The following is a 26,101-nucleotide window of genomic DNA, read 5'->3' on the forward strand; positions in this document are numbered from 1 at the left end:
ACCCTTACTAGGTAGGACAGACACTGCTTCGTATTTCTCCTTATGCAGTTGTTAAAGGTCCTGCCAGATAAATAGGTAGCAATTCAATTGCCCCAGTAGAGACCAGGCTACCTGGTCTGCTAGCCAACCATTTTTAGAAATAACCAAACCACTCATATTTCTCATTTTCCTTGCTTTCCACCAGCATATGGTACTGCTTGAACATGGAGGTTCCATTTAGATCACAAGGCTAATAGAACCAGTCATAATTTCACAGGAGTGCAGTTGAAGAAAAAAATAAGTTATAACATTAGTCTGCATAAAATATACCTGAAGTTGTTCAAACCCAGTTCAAAGTGCCCGAACTGGAGCATAATCCAAATTTTGCCAGAGTTCTCCCCTCCTAAGGTAACCAACTACAAAAGCCATCCAGGCTTCCCAAGGGAGAGGAAAGCCAGAAAATACATTATGTTTGGGAGGGCCCTCTTTGGTGAGAGTTTGTCTGGTTTAGCTTTGGCAGTGTTCCAGAAGCCAAATTTGACTGGTAAGACATTTTTGGTTAATGATTCTGCTATGCAATAGCATTTCTTCCTTCACTCAAAACAGAGTCAGGTGAACAATATCAAAGTCTTAACTTTTCTGAGCTAATAATGGATTGTAGCCTTACTTATTAATCTGAATTCTTTCTCAGCGATTCCGCATATGCAATCCTACAAGGGGGGGGGGAGTTATGTTTAAGCCACTGAAATTAGAAATGCACCACAGTATTAAGAACACAATCCCTTATGTTAGAATGACCAGTGGTGCAGGGGGTCCCAAGGCAGGAAAGGGGGGAGGGACAACACTTACCTTCTGTTCCTGCAACTCTGATGCAGAGTACATGAAATTTAGGTTGAAGGTGACAAAAGTGACACTGCGGTTCACTATCGTCACCATCTTCTTCACACTGTGCCCTGGAGGGACAGCTCCAAATTTCAGCACTTTGTTGTGAGGTTCTGCAACCTCTATCTGTGGGCAAAGAAAACACACAGTGGGGACAACTGAAATGGAGCAGGAAAAAGAGGTAAGAAAATGGCGCAGGCTAGTGTGATGGAGGGTCCATAAAACAATTAGACGTGAGGAGAAAATGACACCAGGAGAGTGCATGAACGGCTCAAGGATGAGAAAACAACATTGTCTTTTAGGAAAAAACAGCAGGTGAGTGATTATGCTGAAAGCAGAAAAAACTCAAAAAAATTGTGCCTTCATGACGTCTGGATTGCCCTGAAGAAGCTGCTGATGCTCCCTTTTGGATGCCTCAGTCCCCCTGTCTCCTTCCAAGATCTCCAGATTTCCTTCAGTGATGGAAAGTCAAACTCCTCACCATTTCCTTCTGGCCTAGCATGTCACCAAGCAGAGGTGGAGAACGTACTGGGCAACAGCTCCTGCAGTCCTTGAGCACTGGTCCTGCTGGCTGCTGGAAGTTGGGGCACAGATGATCCCCATCCCTGTCGTGAACATCTATCCTCCTTCCATTGTGAGCTTTGGATATCCCTGACTGCGATGCAATGTTGTTTCAGAAGTGCCTAATTCAACAATCTCATATTCAGCCCAGGGAGGAGACTTTCAACAGTTCTAACCATGTTGCTTTGCTCCTACCCTGTCTGCAACCACTTTCATGTCACTGCGTATTTGCAAGAACTTAGTAGGCTCTGTCCCACTCTGCACACCTCAGTTAATGACCATGTCAGTGCTAACTCTTCTATCTCGATATAAAAATTGAGAAGCAGCCTCTGCTCGTTTGGAGGATCTTTTCCTTCCTTTCAACTTAGATTTGACTGTAGAAACCCAACAAATGCAAGGCTGAAGGAAGCCAATTCAATAAAGATAAATAAGATACAGCTCCTAAAAATATATCCCACTTGCCTAAAGAATAACGTATTTGAGCTGCATCTTATAAGAGGCACAAAAGCTGAAGTCTTAATTTGGCCTCTCTGGCTGTGGAGCCCAGAGGTCCAGGACACTCATTCAGTCTCACCTTCATCTCAATGCCCTTCCCGAAGACCTCAATATTACGCTGCAAGACCCCATTGATTTCAAAGGTGATGACCTCATGGTAGGAAATGGCCTCTCGGGGATAGAAGGTGATTGGAATCTCTGCCTTTCCTCCAGCACCCAGCACTTCAGCATGGAAGCCAACCTCGAGGTAAGCTGTGTTGGTGAACAAGCATTCCAGGCTATGAAGAGGCAGAAGAGACTATTATCAGCCTTACAGAGTGGTGGTCATTCTCTCCAGCCACAAAGCCTGCCTGAGCCCCTACTAGGTTCTAGACTTAGGTGGCACTGATACCACATTTTGAAACAGAAAGATTCTTTCTCCAAAAAGGTGCCTCTGACTCTGAAAGATGAGTAGCTTTCCAACAGTTTGACGTGTGGACCTCAAATATGACTGAAAAAGGGATTTTTGGAATAAATATCAAGGAGTGCCAGGTTATAACTCTTTTCCTGTTTTGTAAGAGTTTTATATGTTGCTCAGAAGAAATTTATATTTAAGGTTTAGGTTAATCTTTATGTATACAATGTGACAATTTATACTTTTTAAAGCACATTTTAATTGATTTACATGTGACTGATATGTTCTATGCTGATTTGCCTACCCAGTTAACTTTTTACTTAATCATTTACTTAATTATTTATTAACCTGCCTCATCATTTTATTTAATTATTTAACTTGGGTTTATAATTATTTGTATACTGTATTATTTGCTTTCTGGTTATAATATCTGTATCACTGACAGCTAAAAGTAGCAGGGTTGCCAATATAGATGGTAAAACTAATTAATTCTGTATCAACTACCCTGTGTCATGCCGCCTATTTAATCCATGCCACTTATTTGGAATTATTAAGCTACATTTTCAAAAAGCAAATGAGTGTGACAGGGGTTGAACTTCACTCCTCTCCTTTTTACCCTCTCACAGCCTCCACAATCTTCCTCTCCTCCCCCCTCTCTCCATACAGTGATCAGCTCTAATGTCTGTTCCAACTCTCTGTGCTTCTGCTATGTGCATTTTTTTCTTGGGCTAATAGCTGATCTCAGTGGAGAGATGCACTGACAATGTTGAGGCAAGGCACTAGAACACAAGGAGCCCCTACCAGGGCAGAGTTGGAGCAGGCAAAGAGAGAGAAGACATGATCCAAAGTGTTGTGTCACACATTCATCCCTTCCTGACTGCTAATGTGCCTGTGCAAATGGGGCATCACACATTTGTCAACTACCACACCAGGGGTGAGGTTTATACTTTCCAAAATTGCCTTCTGCCTTCAACAAGTGAGGCAGAAAATGGAGGTTGGGACTACTAATGATACCAGCTAGCTCATCCGAAAAAGCCCATCTAAGCAGCTGGAGATCTTCTAATTGCAACCCCAACAGATGCTGCAGATTGAAAGGTTGACAGGGCTGTGATGCCTCTTAAGGAGAGTCCGCTGATCTAGGTAGCGTATTGATTTGCCCTTTGCTGAGTGGGCTATATAAATTCCCAAGGCAGGCATGGGACTTTGCCTGAGCAATGGTCAATTTGAGCTTCCCTGCCTGTGATTCTTGGTTCTGATTCTCCCACCTTTTGCCCTCCACCCTGCTAGCTCTTTGCTCTGCCTGTAGCCCAACATCACACCACTCCTGGTGCTGTGCACCTGAATTTACCTCCTGCACATCTGGCATGGTGCTCTGTGTCTGCGAGGCACATCATTGGTCCAGCTTACCTTGCATCCTTGGCATCCTTATTCGTGACAGTCAGGATTCGTTTGGAAACGGTCATTCCACCTTGGTAGATGAAGCAGCTTCCAAACTCTACTTTGGTGAGGGAGAAATGGATGCTGGGATTCACAGCTGAGCCTTCCAGCAAACAAGTAAATGTTGGTCCATGGCTGATCTGTGAGCACAGAGAGAGGCTGCCTCAGAACTGGTCAGATTAGTTGTCAGACTAATATATACTTGGCTAATTTTATTTTTAAGACAATATCTGATTGTGCTGGGAGTTCTAAGCTTAATTTTTTTATATCCTTGGTGTAACTATTAAGTGGGTGATTTGAAACCTTCTCGTCAGACAACAGAAGAAACCCACCACCACCGACCCTGGGTCTTCCTTACCTGCAGCTTCAGCTCCACATCTTTTAAGGTGCATGGCTTCAGCGGGTGGAAGGACAGCAGGACCTCTGTCCGATCCCCTGCTTCTACTACTTCGTTATTTGGAGAGATGGCAAAATATTGCTGCACTGCTTTGGCAAGGTCAAGTTCCCATGAGAAGTTGAAGTTAAATTTGCCAGTATTCAGAATATAGAAATGGCACTGAGCATAATCACTGACTTGCATCTGTCCGGAGCAAAGAGAAGATGCAGCATTAATACTGTTGCAGAGCCACGGCTTGTTATAGGCTTGTCTTCCTTTGAGCTAGTGGTGCCACCCACAAAGTGGTGCCACCCACCCCTAGTTAGGATAGTCACTCCAGAAGGATACCATGGTCGATGGTATCAAAAACTGCTGAGAGGTCAAGAATAATTAACAGGGACATGTTTCCCTTGTGTCTCTCTGGATAGAGGTCATCATACAGGGCATCCAAAGAAGTTTCTGTGCCAAAATCGGGCCTAAACCCAGATTGAAATGGATCCAGAAAATCAGTTTTTTTTCCAAAAGTGCCTGAATCTGGTCTGCAACCACTCGCTCCAGAACATTGTTCAGGAAAGGGAGATTATTAACTGGCCGGTAGTTAGGTTTTCCGAATCCAGTGAAGGTTTCTTAAGGAATGGTTTTACCATTGCCTCCTTCAAACAGGCAGGAACCACCCCCTCTCATAAAGAGGCATTGATCACCTCCCTGGTCCAGCCAACAGTTCTCTCCCTGTTGGTTTTTATCAGCCAAGAGGAGCAAGGATCTAGAGTGCAAGTGGTTGCCCTGACCGATCCGAGCACCTTGTCCACATCCTCAAACCTTACCAACTGAAATTCATCCAACACAACAGGACTAGACAGTGCTCTGGACATCCCATGAGATTCATCTGCTATAACAGCAGAGTCAAGGTCTTGGTCGATGAAAGTGATTTTATCCTCAAAATGCTTTGCAAACAAGTCACAGCGAGCTACCGTTGGTTCTCCAACCTCCTTTGTTCCAGCCTGTAAAAGGCCCTGTACAACCTGGAAAAGCTCTGCAGGAGGACATAATGAGGGTGCAATGGAGGCAGCAAAGTATGCTTTCTTTGCTGCCTTCACAACCACTAGGTAGGCTTGATAATGAGCCCTTACCAGTGTTCAGTTGCATTCATTCAGATCTTTCCTCCACTTGCGTTCAAGATGTCTCCCAGCTTGTTTCCTTGCCCTAAGCTCTGTAGTATACCAGGGGGCCAAACAGGCTCCATGAAGTGGGAGAGGGCAGTCATGGGTGATCGTGTCAGTAACCCAAGCCATTCAGGTGTTAAGAGTCCAATGGCACCCGTGCCCCACCTCTGCACTAGGGTCTAAACTCCACTGAGCTCAGTTTGATTTTTTTTCTCAAGTTGCATGCATAATATGAGCCTTCTGAAGTGGAAGAGAGAAGGGAATTTGTCACCACCTGGAGCATTGCCAAAGAGCATCAGAGTACATTTCTGCAAGGACCTCTCACAGTTTGTGACCCTACCTTTCCTACAAATGAATCCACAATGCTGATGCTTAGGGATCGGCCTAGCCGATCTGCTTAGGGATGTTTCCATCAACACAGCTTGCTGTTAAAGACACTGTTTCTCAAGCCATCACTATGGAAAATTCTGCAAATTGTTGATGCTTGTTGGAGTCAAGTAGCGATAAGATAATCCTGGGCTCTCACCTCTTGAAAGCTGATCCGGTGTGGCTGGTCAGGGTCCAGCTCAGTAAGCAAACCGCTACTTTCCTGACACTTCACAGACACATTCATGGTGTGGCCAGTGGCTTTGATGTTCAAACAGAGGGGCTGGCTCTTTCTTTTGACATCACAGATCAAGTTGAAGTTTACCTCCCCCTCCAGGTTAGGCATGAATAAGATGCTAATAGGAAGCCTGGTGAGAAAACACCACACATTTGGTTGGGGTTGGTTGCACTGAGAAAACTAGTCACAAGGATAACTGCATCCTGTAGGATGCTGAGCCCTTTCAGCACTGAGGGCTTTTCAAGACCAGTTAACCCCCCATAAAACTGTGGAAATTTGCATGTATATCAATGCATGCTTTGTGCTAAGCCTGTAGCCAAAATCCTTCCCTGCAATGCAGAATGTGAAGTTGCAGGGGAGAAAGGGGCCAAAGAACAAGTGCTTTACAGATACAGTAATGCCATGGGACCAGAAACACAAAAATCTTATGAAGGGAATGTCTGGCTCGCTCCCAATCAACAGGGACACCCTGAGTACCAAGAATGTGCCATTCAAGGCACTTGTCATCTAGCTCCACATCCTCTTTTACCTGGAATGAGGTGGGATTGAGCCTTCCATGGGCTGCAGTTTTAGGCAGCTGATTCGCCCCTCTGAAAAACGAGAGCCTTCTCTGAAGGAAAAATTGTAGGTCTCATTCTCATTGTTGATAATGTCGATGCTCTCACGAGCCTCGTGTCCTTAGGGAGAGAAGAATAGCAGTGGAATGCTAGGGTTTGAGTCAGTTTGCTAGAGAGAACTCACCGCCTTCCCAATTATATTTACTCAGAATGTTTACTGTCTAAGAGTAAAATGTATTTTTCCCCCAATAAAAACTTAGGCAAAATGAAACACATTTATCCTTTAAAATTCACATTTTAATCTGAATTTTGCAGTGCCAATGCAGTTTTTCAACTATATGTTTAGGGAAGCTTTTAATGTTTAATAGGCTATTGTATTTTAGTGTTTTGTTGGAAGCCACCCAGAGTGGCTGGGGAAACCCAGCCAGATGGGCGGGGTATAAATAAATTAATAATAATAATAATAATAATAATAATAATAATAATAATAATAATAATAAAAAAAAACAAAAATGGATATATTAAAGGGAAAGACCATTTGGTTCTTACCTTGCAAAGTTGATTTCTTTGTGCACCAAAATACTAAAGAATTTTTATGAATATTTGTTTTAAGATCAAATTGCAGAATGATTAGATTGCACCATACGTTTATACAAATTGTGTGAAATATGGCAAATAGATATTCAGACTGGGAAAATAAGAAACTGAAATGGACAGATCTCTCCCCCACCCCCGCTGCCTCTCATGTCTGTCCTTACCAATAAGGAGCGAGCGGAAGTTCAGGTGGGATCTTTCCAGAGACACAGCAGGGTCCGTGGTGTGACCAACCAAGAGGAATGGGACAGAAAGGTTGTGTTCAGGGATTAAGAAAGTCCAAAAGGATTCTGTGGTGTCCAGATGTTGAGGGATGAATTCAAATATGACCTACAGGTAAAAAGGCAACTGGAAACATCTGGCACAGTCCTGCTCTTGCTAGTGGCAGTTTTATACCTCCTTCCTCCCTGCCTTTACTACAGTGCTTTCAAAAGTACCGGTATTTCAACACACACACACACACACACACACACACACACACACACACACACACAGCATCACTAAGGACTTCCCCAGTTTTGCAGCCTCTTCCTTCTCTACTAGGAGGCATTGACCAAAAATATGATTAAAACCCCAGGTTTTCCAATAGTCAATAGCTATCATAGCCCCATTGAGGAACTCTCTTTCTCAGCACTCTCAAGGAACAGCACAGGCCTGCTTAACTTTATAAGCAGTTGCTTTGCCCCTGTTTCCACAGTTATGTAGGTCAATAAAGGTTCTTGCTGTTATCGCTGTGTCTTGACTCATGGAAACCCACCTACACCAGATATATTCTTCCCTTTCCATTTCTTGCTCTTAGTGAGGGTCATGCTGGCAAAATTGTCACACCCATGTTTCCATAGGCTTTCTAAAACAGGGACTCTTTCACTCTTTGGGTCAAGGGCAGTGTGCTCTGTAGTAGTTGCTGCCTGCTTAACTTGTAATTTTGCTGTCTGAAGCAACATTTATATATTCTGTCACTTGTATTTCCTACAATAAACCAAGCTTTCTTTATTCCTTGGGGTGAGAAATTATTGTGGGCATGAGGTTAAGGGTTAACACATAACAAGCACATGTCATAACTCCAGCAAAATATCCTAAACCTATCTTTAGTGTGTGTGTGAATACACATGAGTGCTAGACATGCATGTGGGTTCAAAACACATACTGTTACCAGAATAGATGTGCTTCTGTGTCGGCTTGCTGGAATAAGAACTACCAGAAGTGGCACATGGAACAGGTACATGTATATGACACATCCATATATGTCTCGCCCTTTGTTTGTCTGAATTCCACACTTGCAAGAGGAACAGGCTACCAGGAGCGGCCACACCCTTGCCAAGGAAGACTCAGAGGCAAGAGATGGTGGCCATAACTTGGCATTCCCTCTGCCAACTCACCTCCACTTTTTTCTCTGGCCGGAGCTGGCCTCGCTCCGTAAAGCAGATGAAGGCAGCATAATCTTTGTTCTCCTGCTGCTCACAGACCCACTGGAAAGAGTAGGTGGCATTGGTGGGGTTCATGATGGCAAAGCTCCTACCCAAGACATGGAAGAAGTGACATCAGAGACATGTTAGGCTGTCAGCTAATTTGGGGGGGGGGAGTCTAGTTGATTGATCACCTGTCTTTTAAGAAACCAGTTCAGTAACAAATTGCATTTATGTACTTTTGCATAGTTGTTGTTGTTGTTTAGTCGTTTAGTCGTGTCCGACTCTTCGTGACCCCATGGACCAGAGAACGCCAGGCACCTCTGTCCTCTACTGCCTCCCGCAGTTTGGTCAAACTCATGCTGGTAGCCTCGAAAACACTATCCAACCATCTCGTCCTCTGTCGCCCCCTTCTCCTTGTGCCCTCCATCTTTCCCAACATCAGGGTCTTCTCCAGGGAGTCTTCTCTTCTCATGAGGTGGCCAAAGTACTGGAGCCTCAGCTTCACAATCTGTCCTTCCAGTGAGCACTCAGGGTTGATTTCCTTCAGTATGGAGAGGTTTGATCTTCTTGCAGTCCATGGGACTCTCAAGAGTCTCCTCCAGCACCATAATTCAAAAGCATCAATTCTTCGGCGATCAGCCTTCTTTATGGTCCAGCTCTCACTTCCATACATCACTACTGGGAAAACCATAGCTTTAACTATACGAACCTTTGTTGGCAAGGTGATGTCTCTGCTTCTCAAGATGCTGTCTAGGCCTGTCATTGCCCTTCTCCCAAGAAGCAGGCGTCTTTTAATTTCGTGGCTGCTGTCACCATCTGCAGTGATCATTGAGCCCAAGAAAGTAAAATCTCTCACTACCTCCATTTCTTCCCCTTCTATTTGCCAGGAGGTGATGGGACCAGTGGCCATGATCTTTGTTTTTTTGATGTTGAGCTTCAGACCATATTTTGCGCTCTCCTCTTTCACCCTCATTAAAAGGTTCTTTATTTCCTCCTCACTTTCTGCCATCAAGGTTGTGTCATCTGCATATCTGAGGTTGTTGATATTTCTTCCGGCAATCTTAATTCCGGCTAGGGATTCATCCAGCCCGGCCTTTCGCATGATGAATTCTGCATATAAGTTAAATAAGCAGGGAGACAAAATACAGCCTTGTCGTACTCCTTTCCCAATTTTGAACCAATCAGTTGTTCCATATCCAGTTCTAACTGTAGCTTCTTGTCCCACATAGAGATTTCTCAGGAGACAGATGAGGTGATCTGGCATTCCCATTTCTTTAAGAACTTGCCATAGTTTGCCGTGGTCGACACAGTCAAAGGCTTTTGCATAGTCAATGAAGCAGAAGTAGATGTCTTTCTGGAACTCTCTAGCTTTCTCCATAATCCATAGTACCATAGGCTTAGTGCAAGGATATAACTTAATTGCATAGTACCAAAGGCTTAGTGCAAGGATATGTGCTTGGTTGTTGGTTTTTTGTGGTTTTTTGTGGTGAAGTACAACACAATTTATTTCTTAAAGCTGTCACTCATTTTAGAGAGAAATACTATTTTTAACATTTGATTTTCTTTCCCTTTACAGTAACAAGCCTATCAGACAGCCACATAAAAAATAAGCAAGGGTGCCTTCATTTTCAGAATGCTACTGATTAAAAGTCTGCCCCCACAAGTGAATCAAATAAACTTGAATTGATTAATCTACTTATCACATCAATATAAGCTTGAAGTCTGGATGCAAATAAAAGTGTCTGATTCACTAATTCAGGATGGGGGTCACTGTCAGCCAGAACCCAAGATATTGGGTGAAGTTATGAAATTCACAAGCTTGACTCCTGACTTTTATCAGATAAGTGACATGCTTTATATGAAGAAAAACAAAGGTAAAGGTTCCCAGAAGCCAAAGCATAAACAATAACAAGACCAATTTATTACATCAATAAAGATACAGCAAAACAACCCAAATAATATTAATCAGAAGAGGGAACACCAGTTGAATAATCCATTTTGACAAATCTTTTTCAATAGCATCTATTTCCTCAACGGTCCTTGGAGGCAGTGATAACATCCAACTACTGAGGATATATCCTTATTCCTCTTGTGCTTTTCTGCTGTTAAACTTTCTTTTTTCTATGTAGGTGCTTTTGCACTGATGCAAAATTTTCAGATGTTAGCAAATCTTCCAAGGTAGCTGCTTCAGACCCTCTCCAGAGTCATGACTGGCACTGGTGTGTCATGCAGGAAGGAGAAATAGCAAAAACGCAGCCATGGAATAAACTGCTGCACCAGCAGCCCCACCATCCTGGGCATGCAACACTGCCAAAGGGAAAGCAGCTCTCTCGGCTAAAAGCCCAAGCCCAAGGGATGTTCCCAGTCACTGCTTAGAGCACCTATGACTGTTTGAATGAAGCAGTCAATGCAAAGAACTGACTGGATACTCACCGGGTGTTCCTGACGTACACTCCTATAGAGGTAAATTCAATCACTTTGGTGTTGGCATCCAGGCTCATCCCACCAGGCCCTCGCAAGTCTTGGTTGCGTCTGTGCGCAGTGATGTAATTGGAATCTTCCAGCTCAAAATGACAGTAGGGCAGAAGGCTCTTCGCCTTCACAGCCACAACTGGGCCTTCCTCATCAGGCTTCAGGTTAGAAATACTGAAAGGAAAAAAGACCCAGGTTGACAGGGAATATGAAAATTAATTTCTGGGACTCCCTACCCCACACATGGCATGTGATCCATCTTTTCCCCACAAGGAAACTCTCTTGCTATTTTTCTGCCTCTTTGGCAGTGATCACCACCCTTTCTGGACTAACAAATCCCCATTTTACTCAGTTTCTCACCAAGCATTATGCACATTTGCATCTGCTGGCATTCCAAGGCATGAGCAAAAGCTTCACCCGCATTTTGTCCCACTGAGCAGATATATACATACTATTCAGATAAGTTCAGCATTTGACTGGTGTAGGCCTCCACTGCATAAGGCTCAACTACTTGTGGCACTGTCGGGGAGAGTCAAAACTCTGTTGTTGGAGGCCTTTCCCCCCTATTTATGGGAACACTTGAGCCGCCACCGTCCCAAGTCCATCAAAAGAGGGCAAAGAAGTAAGAGGAAACCTGTGTTGCTGCCTCTGCACTGCTCCTCCTCCCCTGGATTCAGAGAGACAGTGTTGATGCCAGAAAGATAGTGACTATAATTTCTGTGCAGTCATACAGAACAAAGTTCAGAGCCTTCTAAACCTAGGTAATAGCCATTTTGTTAGGAAGTCACAGACCATGCTGCCTGCCTCCCACCGAACACCACAGCAGCTGTGTAAGGAAGCACTCAAGGTGAGAGCAAGATGTAACAACATCTGCAGTGTCGGGAAGATTTGCTCTCTCAGGACTTGTGGATGGCATTTGTCGGAAGTCTCCTTACCTGCAGAGTAGGCGGCCCTCAAACTCTCCCACTTCCTGAGGACAGAATTTCACCTGGAGGGTCTGGGAGGTCTTAGGAAGGATGGTACCACATTTGGGCTCCATGAAGAAGGGGGCTCCAGTGGCTGATGGGGACACGTAGGAAGAAAGGCTGTCCGCCATACTCTCAAAATGACTGAACCGTCGGCTGGACCCGGTCTTGATGGAAGCAACAGATGGAACTTCCGCTGAGTTGAAGGAAGAATTTGGTGAGACAACTGCTCCTCCTCAATGCATTATTCAAAGCAGCATTTTGTGACCTTCCATTTATTTTCCACATCTGGACGTTATGGCTTGTTATGAACTCATCTACCAGGGCAAACATCTCTGGGACTTGGTGTGCAAGTTTGCCCTGGCCAGTGCCCTTCATGCTCCAGAGAATGTTATGGGGAAGAGGTGATGGCAACAGCAAGCACTTGAGACATAGAGTAAAAATGCCACGTTTAGGGTTGGCCTGGAAGCTGCAGCTTGGACAGAAGCAGTGAAATGGCATAACTGAGTGGTGTTGTCGACTGTGAGCAAGAAGCACCACTTTTAAAAGAACTGTGCTGCCTGCGTGTTTGCTTCTGGGCCAAGTCCTTAGCAAGCTTGGCCTAGGTTATGTGGAGGAAAGTCTTCTTGCAGATAGACCCGTCTCTCTGCTTAGATAGTCAAATGAAGTTGTATTGTAGCTGCTGAGATCTATATTGTGATAACTGGGGAGGGGTGGTGTGCTGCTTTTCTGTTGTGATGCTGTTTTAAAAATTGTCCTGCTTAATCTGGATGCATTTATTGCATTTTAATGTTGTAGTGAAGTTAGGAAAGACTTTACTACAAATGTGCTGGGGTTTTTTTAATAGAAAATGTATTTATATGCTTGTGAACTGCCAAATAAATGTTTTAAATAAGCATACAGACAAGCTAAAAGTTCCCCATTAACTCTCTAGAAAGCATCCCCTGGCAAGTAACTCCCTTCTGGCTGATGCAGCTACTGTTGTACCTGTTGCAACCTGCCCTGAATGTCCCAGGCAAATATATGAACAGTCTTGAAAGATCCAAAAAGATGAGAGGAAAGGGCCAACAGGCAGGGGTGTGTGATGTTCCACAAGCTAGAAGAGAAGAATCTGAGGATGTTCTCAAGGCACCTGAGAAGTGGTGGAGAGCCTGAGAAGCCCACTAAGGCTTACCTGTTGCACCTTCTGGGCTGGGGGCCAAAGCCTCAGTAGCAAAGTTGACTGCCCTCCCAGTCTCCTCCATGACCACATTCCAGGTGTATTCTAGCCACACGTTCCCTGTATTAGACAGCTCCACACTGGTAGAACAAGAGGGCAGAGAGAAAGGGAGGAAATTGGGAGATCTGGGTCAGAACAAAGGAAATAGAGGAGTCACTGTGCTCTGGTCACATATACTTAATTCTCTTCATCACTAAGTTTGGTGAAAACAAGGTGGCCTGAAGCATGAATCAGCCATGGGAATGCAGGTATATGTGCCCAGAACACTGTAAGGTAGGGGAAGCTGGACTCCACAAAAAGGGGGTCACAAAAATAGAAGGCAGCCTCTGAACAAGATTCTGCATATTTGTTACTCACTCGTACACCCTCGTCTGGAACAGCAAAGTGTCCTTGAAGTTCACTGTCTCCACTTCCATTTTGTATTGTGCGTAGTCCACAGTGGCACTGACCCAGAGCTCCAGTTCTCGGCCACTGTCTTCCACAGTCGTGTGAGCAGGTTCCGGATCTGTCTCAATCACCTACACCAACAGCAAATAGGAAGCAGCCACAATAGGAAGCAACCACAATAGGAAGCAACCACAAGGTGGCTTGTTTCCAACCTTAAGAACGTAAGAACAGCCCTTCAGGATCAGGTCAGTTGCTCATCTAACCCAGCATCCTGATCTCATAGTGGTCAAGAGGAAGCCTGCAAGCAGGAATCAAGTGCCACAGCACTGTCTTCCTCCTATGGTTTCCATTAACTGGTATTTAGGGGCATTACTACCACCAGCAAGTGGATGGAGGCACAAGGAGAGGCCACTTTGCCAGTGAGATTCAGCAAAGGAAACAACTCACGTCCCAGTTCAGCAAGCAGCTTCAAGATGTCAAGCTTTTGTCTAATCTTAGCTACAGCAGCTCAGTAAACAAAGTAGGACAATGTCACAGGTCAGGTGATAAGGAAGTAACTCATTCCAGGCAATATGTAAATCCCAAAAGGACAGGCTTCATTTTCATCACCCATTAGATCTGGGAAGAAAATAGCATTTGTTTCCTTTGACATCTCCAGATGAGAGTGTAGCTCGTGAACCCAGAGCCCAACAAGTGCCAGGTGAGGTTCATATCTGGCAAGGCAGCAAGCGGAAGAATAAAACTGCAGAGAAACCTCCTGAACAGCAAAAGGCTACAACAGGTCATGTGACAAATCCTGAGCTGTACAACATGTGCAACATAAAGAAACTCCCCTTGTCTTGGACCTAGAATCCTCTTTCCCTTGATGCAGAATTCAGCCTTGTTCAATTCAGCTCCATCAGTGCCTGCACGAGACCTCTCTGAGCACCTCTTTGTTCCCTTGTTTCTTACCTTCTTCTTAGTTGGGCGTGTTGTCGTGATACTTTTTGAGATGTCCACCCATTTGACAGTGTGGAGGCGATCATCCCAATCAGGCACTTGGTCAGCTGGCAACTGAAAGGCAATCTTGGTCACCTTGCACTTGATGGCCTGTTCTTTCAGTGTGACAGGGAGGCTAGATTTCAAGGTCACTGTGATGTTTTTGGTGCACCCGCTGTGGAGATGGCCAACCTAGGGGAGTGGTGTGGAGCACCAGAGAGTCAGATGTTGGCAAGATAACCAAGGAGAAATAGCAGGGTCATAAAAGACCTGCATTGATCACTGGACAGCCCTGAAAGTAAACTGAGTGCATGTTGATGGTGACCTGCACTTTTCTCCTAAGGGATTAATTCAGCACTGGTGAAAAGCACAATGGCAGTTTCAGGCTGCAACCTCCCCTGTATGATCTTCAACACGCTGAAACATATTTTCATTCCAGTTGGGATTACATGTGGCAATTCCACACTAAACAATTGTGGAAGCCTGCCCCCACCTTTGGTAACAATGGAGCCTGCAAGAGATAAGTGGGGTGCAAAGCCTTGGGCCTCTGGGAGCTTTGGCAGCAAAGGAGAATTGAGGACAGGGGTACCTCCACCTACCTGTGGGGAGAAGTGAAGTGGACCCGAAGTCGGCCATTCAAATCTCATCACATCTGACTTGCTGTGGTTGGTTATGGTACATGATGCCTGATAGGACCTGCCAATGTGACAGTCCCCAAACTGGATGCAATCTATTCGGGGAGCTGTGGGGAAAGAGGCCAGGTGTTCTGAACAAGGGCAGCTTTTGTTGCCTCCCAGTGATAAAGACATTGTCACAAGGTGTAGCTTCTTACTTCCCACTTGCCTTCTTGATCCTTGAAGCCCCTTTGCCCATTAGCTGAATTCAAACGCCACACTCAACCATGGTATGCACTGAACGTTAAGAACCCACATCATGGTTTGAACATCCATATGCATAGCTGGCAAACTACGGTTTGGAGCTGCTTGCCTGCTTTTGTTTTCCATCTGCTTAGAACTCAGGTTTCTAAGTTCACAAGTTTGCTTCCACTATGGCTAAAAGACTAATATGACTGATAGCGGAGCTTCATGTAGCTTCATGCTCTGGCACCGGGGTGCGGAGAGCAGGCAGGGGCATGGCATGCCGCCTGTGGGGACGTGGTGCCCAGATTGGGCTGGGGGGCAGCTGCGATGGCAACCCATCAGGATCGTGCTGCCTGGGGTGGTGCGCTCCCCCCGCACTCCTCTTCCTCCACCACTGCTGGAACCATAAATCTATGGCCCCTTTTAATCAATGGGTAGAATATATGACAACTGTTGCAACATACAAACAAATAGCTTATAGACATAGACTGTTTATGGATCACTATTATGACATTTGGAAGCCATTTATAAAAAATATAGTAGATTATAAAAAACTGTGTATGTATTAGAATATTAATTTCATTTATATGCCTTTGTATTAGATAAGTATGTATGTCATTAAAGTGTGTTCCCCCCCTTTTATGCACCATTTGTTTCATTTTTTTGTTTTCCACTTTATTTTGTTTAATTGAAATATTTTCAATATGATAATATGATAGCCTTCACATCACAAATGTTTACCACATTAGTTGGGTCTACTTATGCATCAGATGTGAATACAGTTACTAGTTTTTATTCTGTAGTAGAATTATATTCTTGAGACATAAAAAAATAAAGTTGGCCTCGAGACCTGTCCATGCAAGAAGAATTATTGTTTGTCTTATTATCCCAGCATAGAATCTTCAAGTTCTGGGTAAGATTTTGCTCTGAGGAAATCCATTGCCTCAATTAACTGTTAATCTGTGATCAGCTAGGTATGGCCAGCACATTTTGGGAGGATCTCTAAACAAGGCAACATTTGTCACCCATTGCTAGCGGTCCCACCCCCAGTTCACTGAAGCACCTCCCCTTTCTCTCACCCTCGGCTATGTTCTCTTCCAGATGTCTTTCAGAATCAGTCTCCGTAATCAAGCTGTGGATGTTGTCCAGCACAACATCATCCTGGTAGCCCTCGCCCACCATTTGGATGCTGGTCTCCTCGTACTGATTATCCACAATAGAGAGGTGGATCAGTCCTTCAATGCGCTGTGCCAAGGTGGGTTGGAAAACCACATCAAACTCAGCAGACTCCCCATTGTGCAGGATAAGAGAGGCCATGTGAGGTTTCCTGACTATGAAAGGACAAAGGAAATAGGAGACCAAAATATCAGAATTCCTCCTCCACAAGGCCCAGAGATCTCGGGGAGAAAGTAAAGGCCCTTCCTTTGCTTTTTGTTTACGAGACCTTCAGCTGTACCTCTGCAGATATTTTGTTCAGGCAGCCGTCTCAGTGCTCTGGACAAGGGGCTAAAAGGAAGCCAGTGCCACAGGGAGCCCCACCCACCTTTCCACAGCTACTGCGCCCTTGCCATGGTAGCAGGTATGTGTCATTTACCTCCCTCGCTGGGTTCATTCTCCTCATTCTGAGAAGTCATATAAATGCACTTGGTAGTGGGTCTGTGTTTCAAAGTGAAAGCACAATTTTCATCTGAGATGTTGAGAAACAGCTGGGGAAAGGGACAAAACAAGAAAAGCAACACAGCCATGAGTCCTGGGAGACCATTTAGATCCAGACAGCACCTTGGAATACTATCAAACAGGCAGAACTTTGCCTGACAGCCTTTTCTGTAAATTCTTAACATCCAGATGTATAAGGTAACCAATTCAGCCTATGCTGCTATGAAACCCTTTAATTCATTAATCTAGGGATAGGAAACTGCTGACCTCCAGGCCAGATCTTGTTCCCAGGATATTTAAGTCAATCCTGCACCACCCTCTCCCCCTTGGCTCTGGCATGGTCTGCTGTCTCGGCAGATACTCATGAAAGCTTCCTGGAGGCAGCTTTTGAGCCCTTTGATGAATGAACCCTGGGTAGCTTGAAAAACACATGGAAGAAGAATGCAGCTGGGGAAAAATAGAGAGCTACTTGGACAACAGTGGAGGGGAGGCAGCCTGGGGAGTGACACCATCCACCATCCACCCATTCTCCTGGGCAGCCTCACTCAGCGGCACACCCCAGTGGCAGCAATGGTGGCCAAGAGTTGCTTCCTCAAGGGCTAGCCCTCAGATGGGATGTGTGGCAGAGTGGAACAAAGAACAAGAAATAAGAACAGGAGGGTTGGGTGATGGCAGCGGAACTACTCTCTTTCTTTCTCTCGCTCTCTCTCACTCTCTCATATATCCCAAAGATCTCAGAAGCACCAAATCAGAGCAGGGCATTTAGAGTAGCTGTCCCTGTGACCGGGGTGGTGGGAAGAAAGTGAAAAGCTCTCCCCGCATGTATAAAAAAAGCCCATGACTTCCCCTTCCATGCTGACTTTTAAATGCCTGTTGAAAACCTTCCTATTTCCCCAGGTGTATGCAGGCAATACATTCTTCCACAATGGTTAACTGATGCCTCTTTTTCACTTTTCATATGGTTTTTCATTTTTGTTTCGTTTTATTGCTGTAAACCACTTTAATATATTTTAACAACATATGTATTACTTATTTATTTAGAAAAAATATTTATAAGGGCACTTTATGGACCACATAAGAGCAACGTTGCCATGCCCAAAGCTGCCTACCTGGACTAGGATGCTGCCACAGTTCTTAAAGACCAGAGGAAGGATTTCTGTATGGCCCAACAAGAGCCTCCTGAAGAGTAGGAGTGGGTTCCCTTTCTTATTGCGGAGCACAGGGCGCATGATGGTGACCTGAGGGAGGTTGCCATCCCCAGTGACCTCAAAGGATAAATTCCTTGACTTTGCAACCACACTGAAAGTAAGAGACAAGGGAACACATTGCATGTCTAGAAGATGGCCCAAAGGAACCACCACCTTTCCATCAGCCATGACTGGGATACCTGGGTGGTGCATCAACAGCAGCCTCAAAAATGCATTGGTAGTTTTGCATGCTCTGCGGTGAGAAGGTCAGGCTTGTGAAGGCATGTGAACGGCTGGCAATGCACATCCGCACTGGTTGGAGCTCAAAGATGTCACTGATCCGGAAACTGGACTGTAGAAACATCATACAGCTGGTGAAGCTTCAAAAACCACTCACAGAAAGCCCCCTCCCTGAATAAGAGGATGTGGAGACTGACAGGACACTTCCTGGACTAATAATAATAATAATAATAATAATAATAATAATAATAATAATAATAATAATAATTTTATTATTTATACCCCGTCCATCTGGCTGGGTTTTCCCAGCCACTCTGAGCGGCTTACAGCACATACAAAATTGTAAAACATTAGACATTAAAAATTTCCCAAATGTCTTCTAAGAGTCAGGTAGTTGTTTATTTCCTTGATATCTAATGGGAGGGCATTCTACAGGGCAGGCACCACTACCAAGAAGGCCCTCTGCCTGGTTCCTTGTAACCTCACTGCCAGATGTCCCTCGGAGCTGGACCTCAGTGTCTGGGCTGAATGATGGAGGTGAAGACACTCTTTCAGGTACACTGGGCTAAGACCATTTATGGCTTTAAAGGTCAGCACAAACACTTTGAATTGTGCTCAGAAACATACCAGGAGTCAATGTAGGTCTTTCAGGACCAGTGTTAGCCTGATTCCTTCCAAGCTGCCGCCAGCTCAGCCAATGCAGCAAATGCTGCCATGACTGATTTAGCAATGGACCCAGTTTGCTATGATAGGGGCAAACATATAAGCCTTCCCTGTATTTCTATAACAAGCTTCCACATGAAATTCCTAGACCATTAATTTTATTCTGTTTCAGCTATGTACATGGTGATTTCTTGGGTTAAATAGAGATGGGCAAACTTTTTGCTTACCCCTGAGGACCATATGCAGCCACATATGGTGGAGCGCATGATGGTGGGCATGGCCATTCATTCCTATGTACACTCTTGCAGAGAGAATATAGATGGGGAAAGCGAATCCTCCCCATGCTCCAGTCTTCCCATCGCAGTCATGTAACTTACATGCCCTAGCCAACCCTTGCAGGGAACTGGCTACAGGAAGCACAAGGAAGGGAATCTGTTTTGTGGTAAGCAGTCAGGCAGGGGGAAATAAAAACATGGTATCAAAGCTAGCAGTGGAGGAATATTAGGAAGATTGCAAGAGAGACCCATTATGGCCACCTGGAGCTGTGTTAAATAAATACAATCTTAACTCCCAATCTAAGGGGCGGTGGCAGCAGCAACAGCAGCTACCACACAAAACCACCACAGCACAGCAGATGCTCTCACCTTGGAAGAGATGGACTTTACGCTAAAAACCACATCACAGGGGATTCGGCCAGTGTTGCAGATCTTGAACCGGGCAACTGCCTGGTGCCCAACCAAAACGTTATTGAAGATGAACTTGTTTTCATCAGTCACAAACACACACTCGCATCCTATGGTCTTCAGAACCTGGCTGAGGTTGCTGCTGTTGCAGATTCGATGCTCCTCAAAAATGCTCCCCATGTCATCCATCACAAAACCTTGGGGAAATACAGTGAGGACAACTTAATTACAGATTGAAGTTGAGATAGGACAGAGCAACTCTTCCAAAAGTAATTATTTATCATTCCTTTCACAGGGCTTCAGGGGAAGGAGGGCTACTCCCTAGAATAACATCACAGGACAAAATAAATCCCTCCCTCCCTGCAGATGGCAGGCAAAATGAAAGAGACTCAAGAGATTAGTTCTCCTTCCAGCTGTGATGGTTTCAGAGCTGCTACCATCACCTACCTGGGACACATGATTCTGCAAGCAGACTGTACTGAATGCCACCAGGGTTGTCGTCGGGGTCTCGGTCAGTGATCTCTATGTTCATGTACTCCTCAAATTTCCCTACTGCATCTGCAATGCAGTCCACAGTGATGGTCTGATGGCCTCCCGGAGGAATGGTTCCAAATCCAGGGGAGACGGTGAATATGCCAAGGGAGAAGCGAGCCTATGGAGAGAGCCCAAGCAGGAGGCAGCCTTCACTAAAGCTGCCACTGAACCAATACAGGTAGTGCTGTACCAGCTATTTTGGGTCTGCTTCCTATAGAAGCAGGTGAAAGAGACAGTTGGCAACGTAAGGAAGCTGCACTTTGCAAACCTTACACAGGTGCAGCAGTGTGCCCAATGCTGAGGATGCTGAAAGCTGAGGACCAAATCAGAGCATCCAGTCCTACTTGCTCTTCCTTCCTGGAGTCCACTAATGTGGAACACCCAGGGAGGGAGAGGTTGTTCCCAAGGAATGCTGTTCTCTGCCTCCTCTCCCTGGTTTCCTTTTCTGAGAACAGCACTTGCCAAGGTGGCGCACGTGTGCTTGTTTAGATACTTGATTTAATTCATTCATTGGTCTCTAACAAAGCATCTCAAAGCAACTAACAACAGTAATGTCCATATAGATGCAATTCACAAAGTTACAACATTGAAAACCAGCAAGGTATTGGAAGACTCTAGATAACTCTGGGACTTAATATTAATGGACAAACTGGCAACCCACATCCAAGAGAGTCGAACAGACAAAAAAAAAATACTTTCAATCAACCCGGCATAGTTTTATTACATGGGCAACATCAAGAGAACATGGATATAGGCCTCCAAGAACACACGGCAACTTGTAGAATGATACCTTTTCTTAAAAACTGAAGTGACTTAAACGTTAAATGTAACTAAGTAGACATTTGGTGCTTGGGGGTGGGGTGGGCAATTGCTGAATATTGATTGCTGCTGCTTGTATAAATAAGTGAAAACAATAACATATTTGGCAATACCATTCCCACCCAACCTCCCCCAAACAGTAAGATGTCTCACATTTGCTCAACAGGAAACACTATCCCTGCATGGCTAGAAGGTCTGAAGGACAAAGAATGAGGAAAGAATAGCTCCCAAGGAGCCTAGAAAGAGCACAAGAGACCCAGGCGCCAGACCCAGAGCTCATGGGGATGAAGGGGAAGCAGGCCCCTGCCTACCTGCACCACCATGGTCACATCCTTTTGCATGGATTCTGTGCGCTTGCTTTGCCTTCCCAGCTGAGCCGTCTGCCGGCCAAGGTAGACATCACTACAGCGGGAGGTCTTCTCATGAGAGGGTCTGCAAGAGAAAGTGGATACAAAATACTTCCGGATGGGGGTGTAGACTCCAGCCACCACTCCAGAGCCTGACTTTGCTACAGTTGGGAAGAACTGAAATATGCATCTTATTGGGGATAAACTCATGAACAAACACATGTCAGAGGCTCCCAAAGTCTGAGTCACCAGCAGACAGGCATCTCCAAAAGGGCCACAAGTCCGTGGCTGGCTGGCATGGGGCCAGTGATCTCAGGCTGATGAGGAAGTGGTGAAAGCAGAGGGGCAAATGACTTCATGTCGCAGCTAGACGGTGTGTGTCAGGTGATGAATGGAGGGTGAAAAGGAGAGCATGGAGTCTTTTAGGCTGGGAGGCGGGGGAACTGCAGCAAACCTTCAGGGTAGTTTCATTACATTGGAAACATGCTGCCTTATTGCAGTGGCTGGATTTTATGACACTTCTTTGGAACCTAATTAGGTTTTGAAAGGAAAAGGAAGGTTGAACATGTGGATTCTGCATGGCCACACTGGCCTTGCCTAAGAACACACTCCAAATTGCAATCAAGTTCAGAGCCCAAATCCATCCTCTCTCTCAAGAAAACATCCCCCGTTGCCTGCTCACCCTTTCCTCAGTGGGATCACCACATCTCGGATTTGCCTGCAGATGCCATACTTGAAGTCGAGGATCCCTTTGTTCTCAATGGTGAAGCTGTTGGTCTTCCGGGAATTGAGTACCACAGGCCCAAAGTTTATGAGTGATGGAGGGGTGATGCTGTATTTGGTAAACATGCAATGCACTGACACCTTGATGGGAATGGTGGCAATGATCTCTCCTCCTTCGCAGAGGTTGGGCTCAATAACCTAGACAGAGGACAAGAGATTAGGCTGGCAGAAGGATGAGCTCCAGCTTGTGCCGATAAAGCACCACAATCCAAATCCTTGCCCTGGTGACCCTCTTGTTCTTCTCTTCCCACCTGGAAGCTGCAGAGGGAGAAGTGGGAAACACGCCCCCCGCCCAGCACAGACTCTGCTGAGAGATTGGTTTTCTTTGGCTCCTCCTATCACAGAACTGTTCCAATGCATGTAGGTCATCATAAGGAATGGCAGTCAGAGACCAGCGCTCCAAGAATAAGCCACCTGGGCACAAGAGCAGACTCCATGCCAGGAGGCACTCTTTATTCAAAGAAACTAAAACAGTGCAGGCCTAGTGATCACAGCAGTAGATCTTGCCCCAATGAGGCAATTGCAAGGACCAAAGGTCCCCACCTTCCCACCTCTCTCTCTTACTCCTCTCCCAGTTCCTTCCCCAGCGGTCTACGCCTCCTCCATCTTGTCTCTCTTTGCTCTGCTCTGTTCTCTTCATTTATCTACGTGTTCTGGGAGACAAGTGGCAGGGAAGCTGGTCACAGCAGGAAGGGGAGATTCCCTAGTTTCTTCAGCAGCCTGCCTTCACTCTGCCTTTTGACACACACACACACACACACACACACACACACACACACACACACCCCACTTATGCCTCTGAGTCTGGATTGCTCTCTGCCATAGCCTCTCTCTGCTCATTAAACCCTGTCACCTCTTCAACTTCTAACACCACCTCCTCCCAGTCTGCTCCCTCTTCTCCCTTTGACCATTCTTCATCCTACCACCACCAGTCCCCTGGCTCTGAGCCTTTTCCCCCTGTTTTGTCTCTTTGGTAGGTAGAAAGGCTGACTGCTAAGGCTTCTCCGCTCATATAGTGATTTCTGGAGTGACCACCTAAGCAAAGAAGGATCCTGTAACAGCAACAGCAGCTATGCATTGAAGGCACTGCTTAGCCACCAAGTCCATGTGCCATGTACAAACACACACATACTCAAGTATACACAGGGAAGGCATTTCAAGGCCTCTTTACTGCCAGCTCTTGCCAGCTCTCTTACGTGGCACTGCAGAATAGGCTTCTCCTCAATTTTCACTTCCCTCCCAGAGCGAAAAAGTATCAGGACTGAAGTGGGACGGTCATTGGGACCCAAATTCCCTTTCTGGGGTGTGATGGTGAAGAGTGGAGTCACATTGGGCATCCCATGATCTGTGGATTCCACAACAAAGCTAGAGAGCAAGGACAAAACAAAGACTCCTCAGCACTGGTCCAGAATCATGACAGACACTAAAGCTAGAGACAGTAAGAAAATGAAGAGATACTGAAACAACTTCCCAAAAGGTTGTGGCCAGCTGTGTCCATTTTAAGCTAATATAATGACCCCAAAAAAGTGAGGTGTGCAAACAATGAGCCTGTGTCAATGAGCCTGTGGGCTGAAGAGCCCATTTTTCCATGTATGCTTATGTGCACTTTCATCTACACATGATCAATTTCAACAGAACTCTATCTCAATGTTTCCCATCCACATTAGTGGTTGGTGCTTGATGGGATGTTGTGTTGTCTACTCCCCTCAACTGGAGCTTCTCCATCCTCCCTGGGTACTGGAAACCTGAGATTCATTGTAGGCCATGCACTCAGGTATTGGTTTGCCTGTGCACAGCCATTTTTTAATTTATTTTTCAGTTACACATTTTCCAGTATATCAAACTTGCACAAAACAGCATAAAAGAGAGAGAGTGTGTCATGTCTGACTCCATCAGCAGCCCACCAGGGATCAGCTTGCCAATGGAAGTGGAGGGGTGGTAGACAACACTCAGCAAAATGTCACCACTCACTCACACACAAAAACCCTGCCCACACAACATACTTCAGTACATCCACAGTTGAGTAACAGAGGATTTTATGTAGGAGTTTTTCCTTGCTGCAGATCAGGAAAACCCAAATTAAAGTGTGGGTGGGAAGTGTGGGCTGCCACTTGAAGGAAGAATGCCACTTACTCTGCTCCTGCCTCCAAAATACCTAGACCATAAGGAAAGTCCTCAGCCAAGATATTGGAAACACAAATAATTTACTTAAACCGAAGCCCTGAATGTAGAATGACCTGAATCTGGGTTACAATTAGGGTAAAGCTAAGCTCAATAACTAATCTCAGAAGGACTGAGGAGGAAGAGGGTGGTGTTTGATGGCAGTAGTGTTTGTGCATCATCTTCAGTCCATGCTAATAAAGCCAACAGGAGACAAAGAGCACAACAGAAGGTGTCTTCAGAGTAAATGGAGCTCACCTGTACCCAATCTCATATTTTCCCTTGTTCTTCAAGGACAGCACTTGTTTAGCTTCATCCATGACTTTAATATTCCCAAGCTCCACACCACCATTTGTACCTGCAGCAGCCAAAAGTCATTGCCATGAGTGGTCTGGATTTCACTGCTATTTTCCCACCCTTAGGAGTAGAAGTCACAGGCAGGATCAGGTAGATTACAACCCTTATACTGGCAGCAGTGGGGGTGGCAGAGGGAAGCAGCAGCAATTGCTGTAGAGTACTAAGGAAGGAGTGATGCAGGATGCCAAGGCACATCTCACAGAGGGCAGTTTCTGCCATGAAGTTCTTTGTATCTTTCTCTCAGAAGCTTTGTTATCCATGATGCAGCCAGAAAAGCAAGGCTCTTTTTTATCTGCCTTTTAAAACCAATTAAACTCCTCCTTTGAGAGCAAAGGGGAGGTGCATATATCTGGATGAAGCAGCTTAAGCATAGAGAAAGGCAGAAAGAAAGATGGGGAAAAGGGATGTCCAAGCCTTCCCCCATCTGGTGCCCTCAGGTTGCTTTGGATTACAACTCCCATCATCCCTGATCCCTGATGATGCTGGCTGGGGCTGTTGAAAGTTGGGGGTCCAACAACACTTGTAGTACACTTGCAGGTAGTGGAAGGCTGCACTCCAGGCAATCTTATGATAACAAGGTCCCAGGTGAGACAGGATGAATTTAGGAAAGGGTTCAAAAGCACCATTATTATGCACGCGCACACACTCCCAAAGTGACTTATCTACATTGTGTAGGAGCTCCTACACCCGTCAGGATCTGCTTCTCTGAAAGGGGAGGGCCACAAGAAGCAATAACATATGACCATGTTGAAAGAACTATCTACTGAGAAATGCCCCTGCAGTGGTGGCTGCTCTCATGGTGGCTATATGTTACTCCTCCAGCATGCCTCTGAACACCCCCAGCTGCTGGAAGAGCAGGGGCTATTGTGCTTTGCTGTGTTCATGGGCTTCTCAGTGGCCTTTCGTTGGCTGTTGTGGGAACAGAATGCTGAACCAGATGGGCTTTTGGTCTGATCCTGCTGCAGGGCTCTTCTTACGGGTTGCATAGTTTAATTAAAGGAAAGGGACATAAGGAAGTCCTGTCTTGGGAGGCCAGGAATTAAGTTTCTTGACCTTTTTATTATTAGTTTTCCAGTATTGGTTCATTGCCCTTTTGGTCCTTTACTCTTGACTGTCCGCCCTTACTTAGCATTCTTTCCAGTAAGCAATCAGTTCAGAATGGTTTTGGCTGGGAAGTGCTGAACCCACCTTTGGGAAAGCTGATGTCCAGGGCAACATCATAGGCCTCAGCAATAATTTGGATGTTTTCAATCTGGACAATCCCCAGAATATTTTCCACATCTGAAACCTGAAATGACAGCAAGCAACAGTCCCGTTGAGCTCCCTTAGGATCACTCTTT

General features: G+C 45.4%; 1 protein-coding gene across 2 annotated transcripts in view; it reads right to left on the reverse strand.

The window, feature by feature from the left end:
- The window catches only part of HYDIN (HYDIN axonemal central pair apparatus protein), a 130,185-nt gene that overhangs the window by 11,796 nt on the left and 92,288 nt on the right, over positions 1–26,101 (reverse strand). For both annotated transcript variants that reach the window (XM_081921078.1, XM_081921079.1), the window contains 25 exons: positions 25,950–26,049; positions 24,663–24,762; positions 23,441–23,609; positions 22,144–22,382; positions 21,426–21,546; positions 20,209–20,413; positions 19,723–19,958; positions 18,376–18,527; positions 18,098–18,287; positions 16,927–17,038; positions 16,412–16,663; positions 15,072–15,214; positions 14,446–14,664; positions 13,465–13,625; positions 13,063–13,187; positions 11,859–12,084; positions 10,885–11,097; positions 8,422–8,557; positions 7,207–7,372; positions 6,421–6,568; positions 5,814–6,021; positions 4,107–4,328; positions 3,719–3,888; positions 1,997–2,195; positions 829–987 (listed from right to left, as the gene is read on the reverse strand). In XM_081921078.1, the coding sequence (XP_081777204.1) occupies positions 829–987; positions 1,997–2,195; positions 3,719–3,888; positions 4,107–4,328; positions 5,814–6,021; positions 6,421–6,568; positions 7,207–7,372; positions 8,422–8,557; positions 10,885–11,097; positions 11,859–12,084; positions 13,063–13,187; positions 13,465–13,625; positions 14,446–14,664; positions 15,072–15,214; positions 16,412–16,663; positions 16,927–17,038; positions 18,098–18,287; positions 18,376–18,527; positions 19,723–19,958; positions 20,209–20,413; positions 21,426–21,546; positions 22,144–22,382; positions 23,441–23,609; positions 24,663–24,762; positions 25,950–26,049 (4,371 nt within the window). The remainder of the gene's footprint in view (positions 1–828; positions 988–1,996; positions 2,196–3,718; positions 3,889–4,106; positions 4,329–5,813; positions 6,022–6,420; positions 6,569–7,206; positions 7,373–8,421; positions 8,558–10,884; positions 11,098–11,858; positions 12,085–13,062; positions 13,188–13,464; positions 13,626–14,445; positions 14,665–15,071; positions 15,215–16,411; positions 16,664–16,926; positions 17,039–18,097; positions 18,288–18,375; positions 18,528–19,722; positions 19,959–20,208; positions 20,414–21,425; positions 21,547–22,143; positions 22,383–23,440; positions 23,610–24,662; positions 24,763–25,949; positions 26,050–26,101) is intronic.

Source organism: Podarcis melisellensis, assembly GCF_964234715.1.
Source record: "Podarcis melisellensis genome assembly, chromosome: 8".
Lineage (NCBI taxonomy): Eukaryota > Metazoa > Chordata > Lepidosauria > Squamata > Lacertidae > Podarcis > Podarcis melisellensis.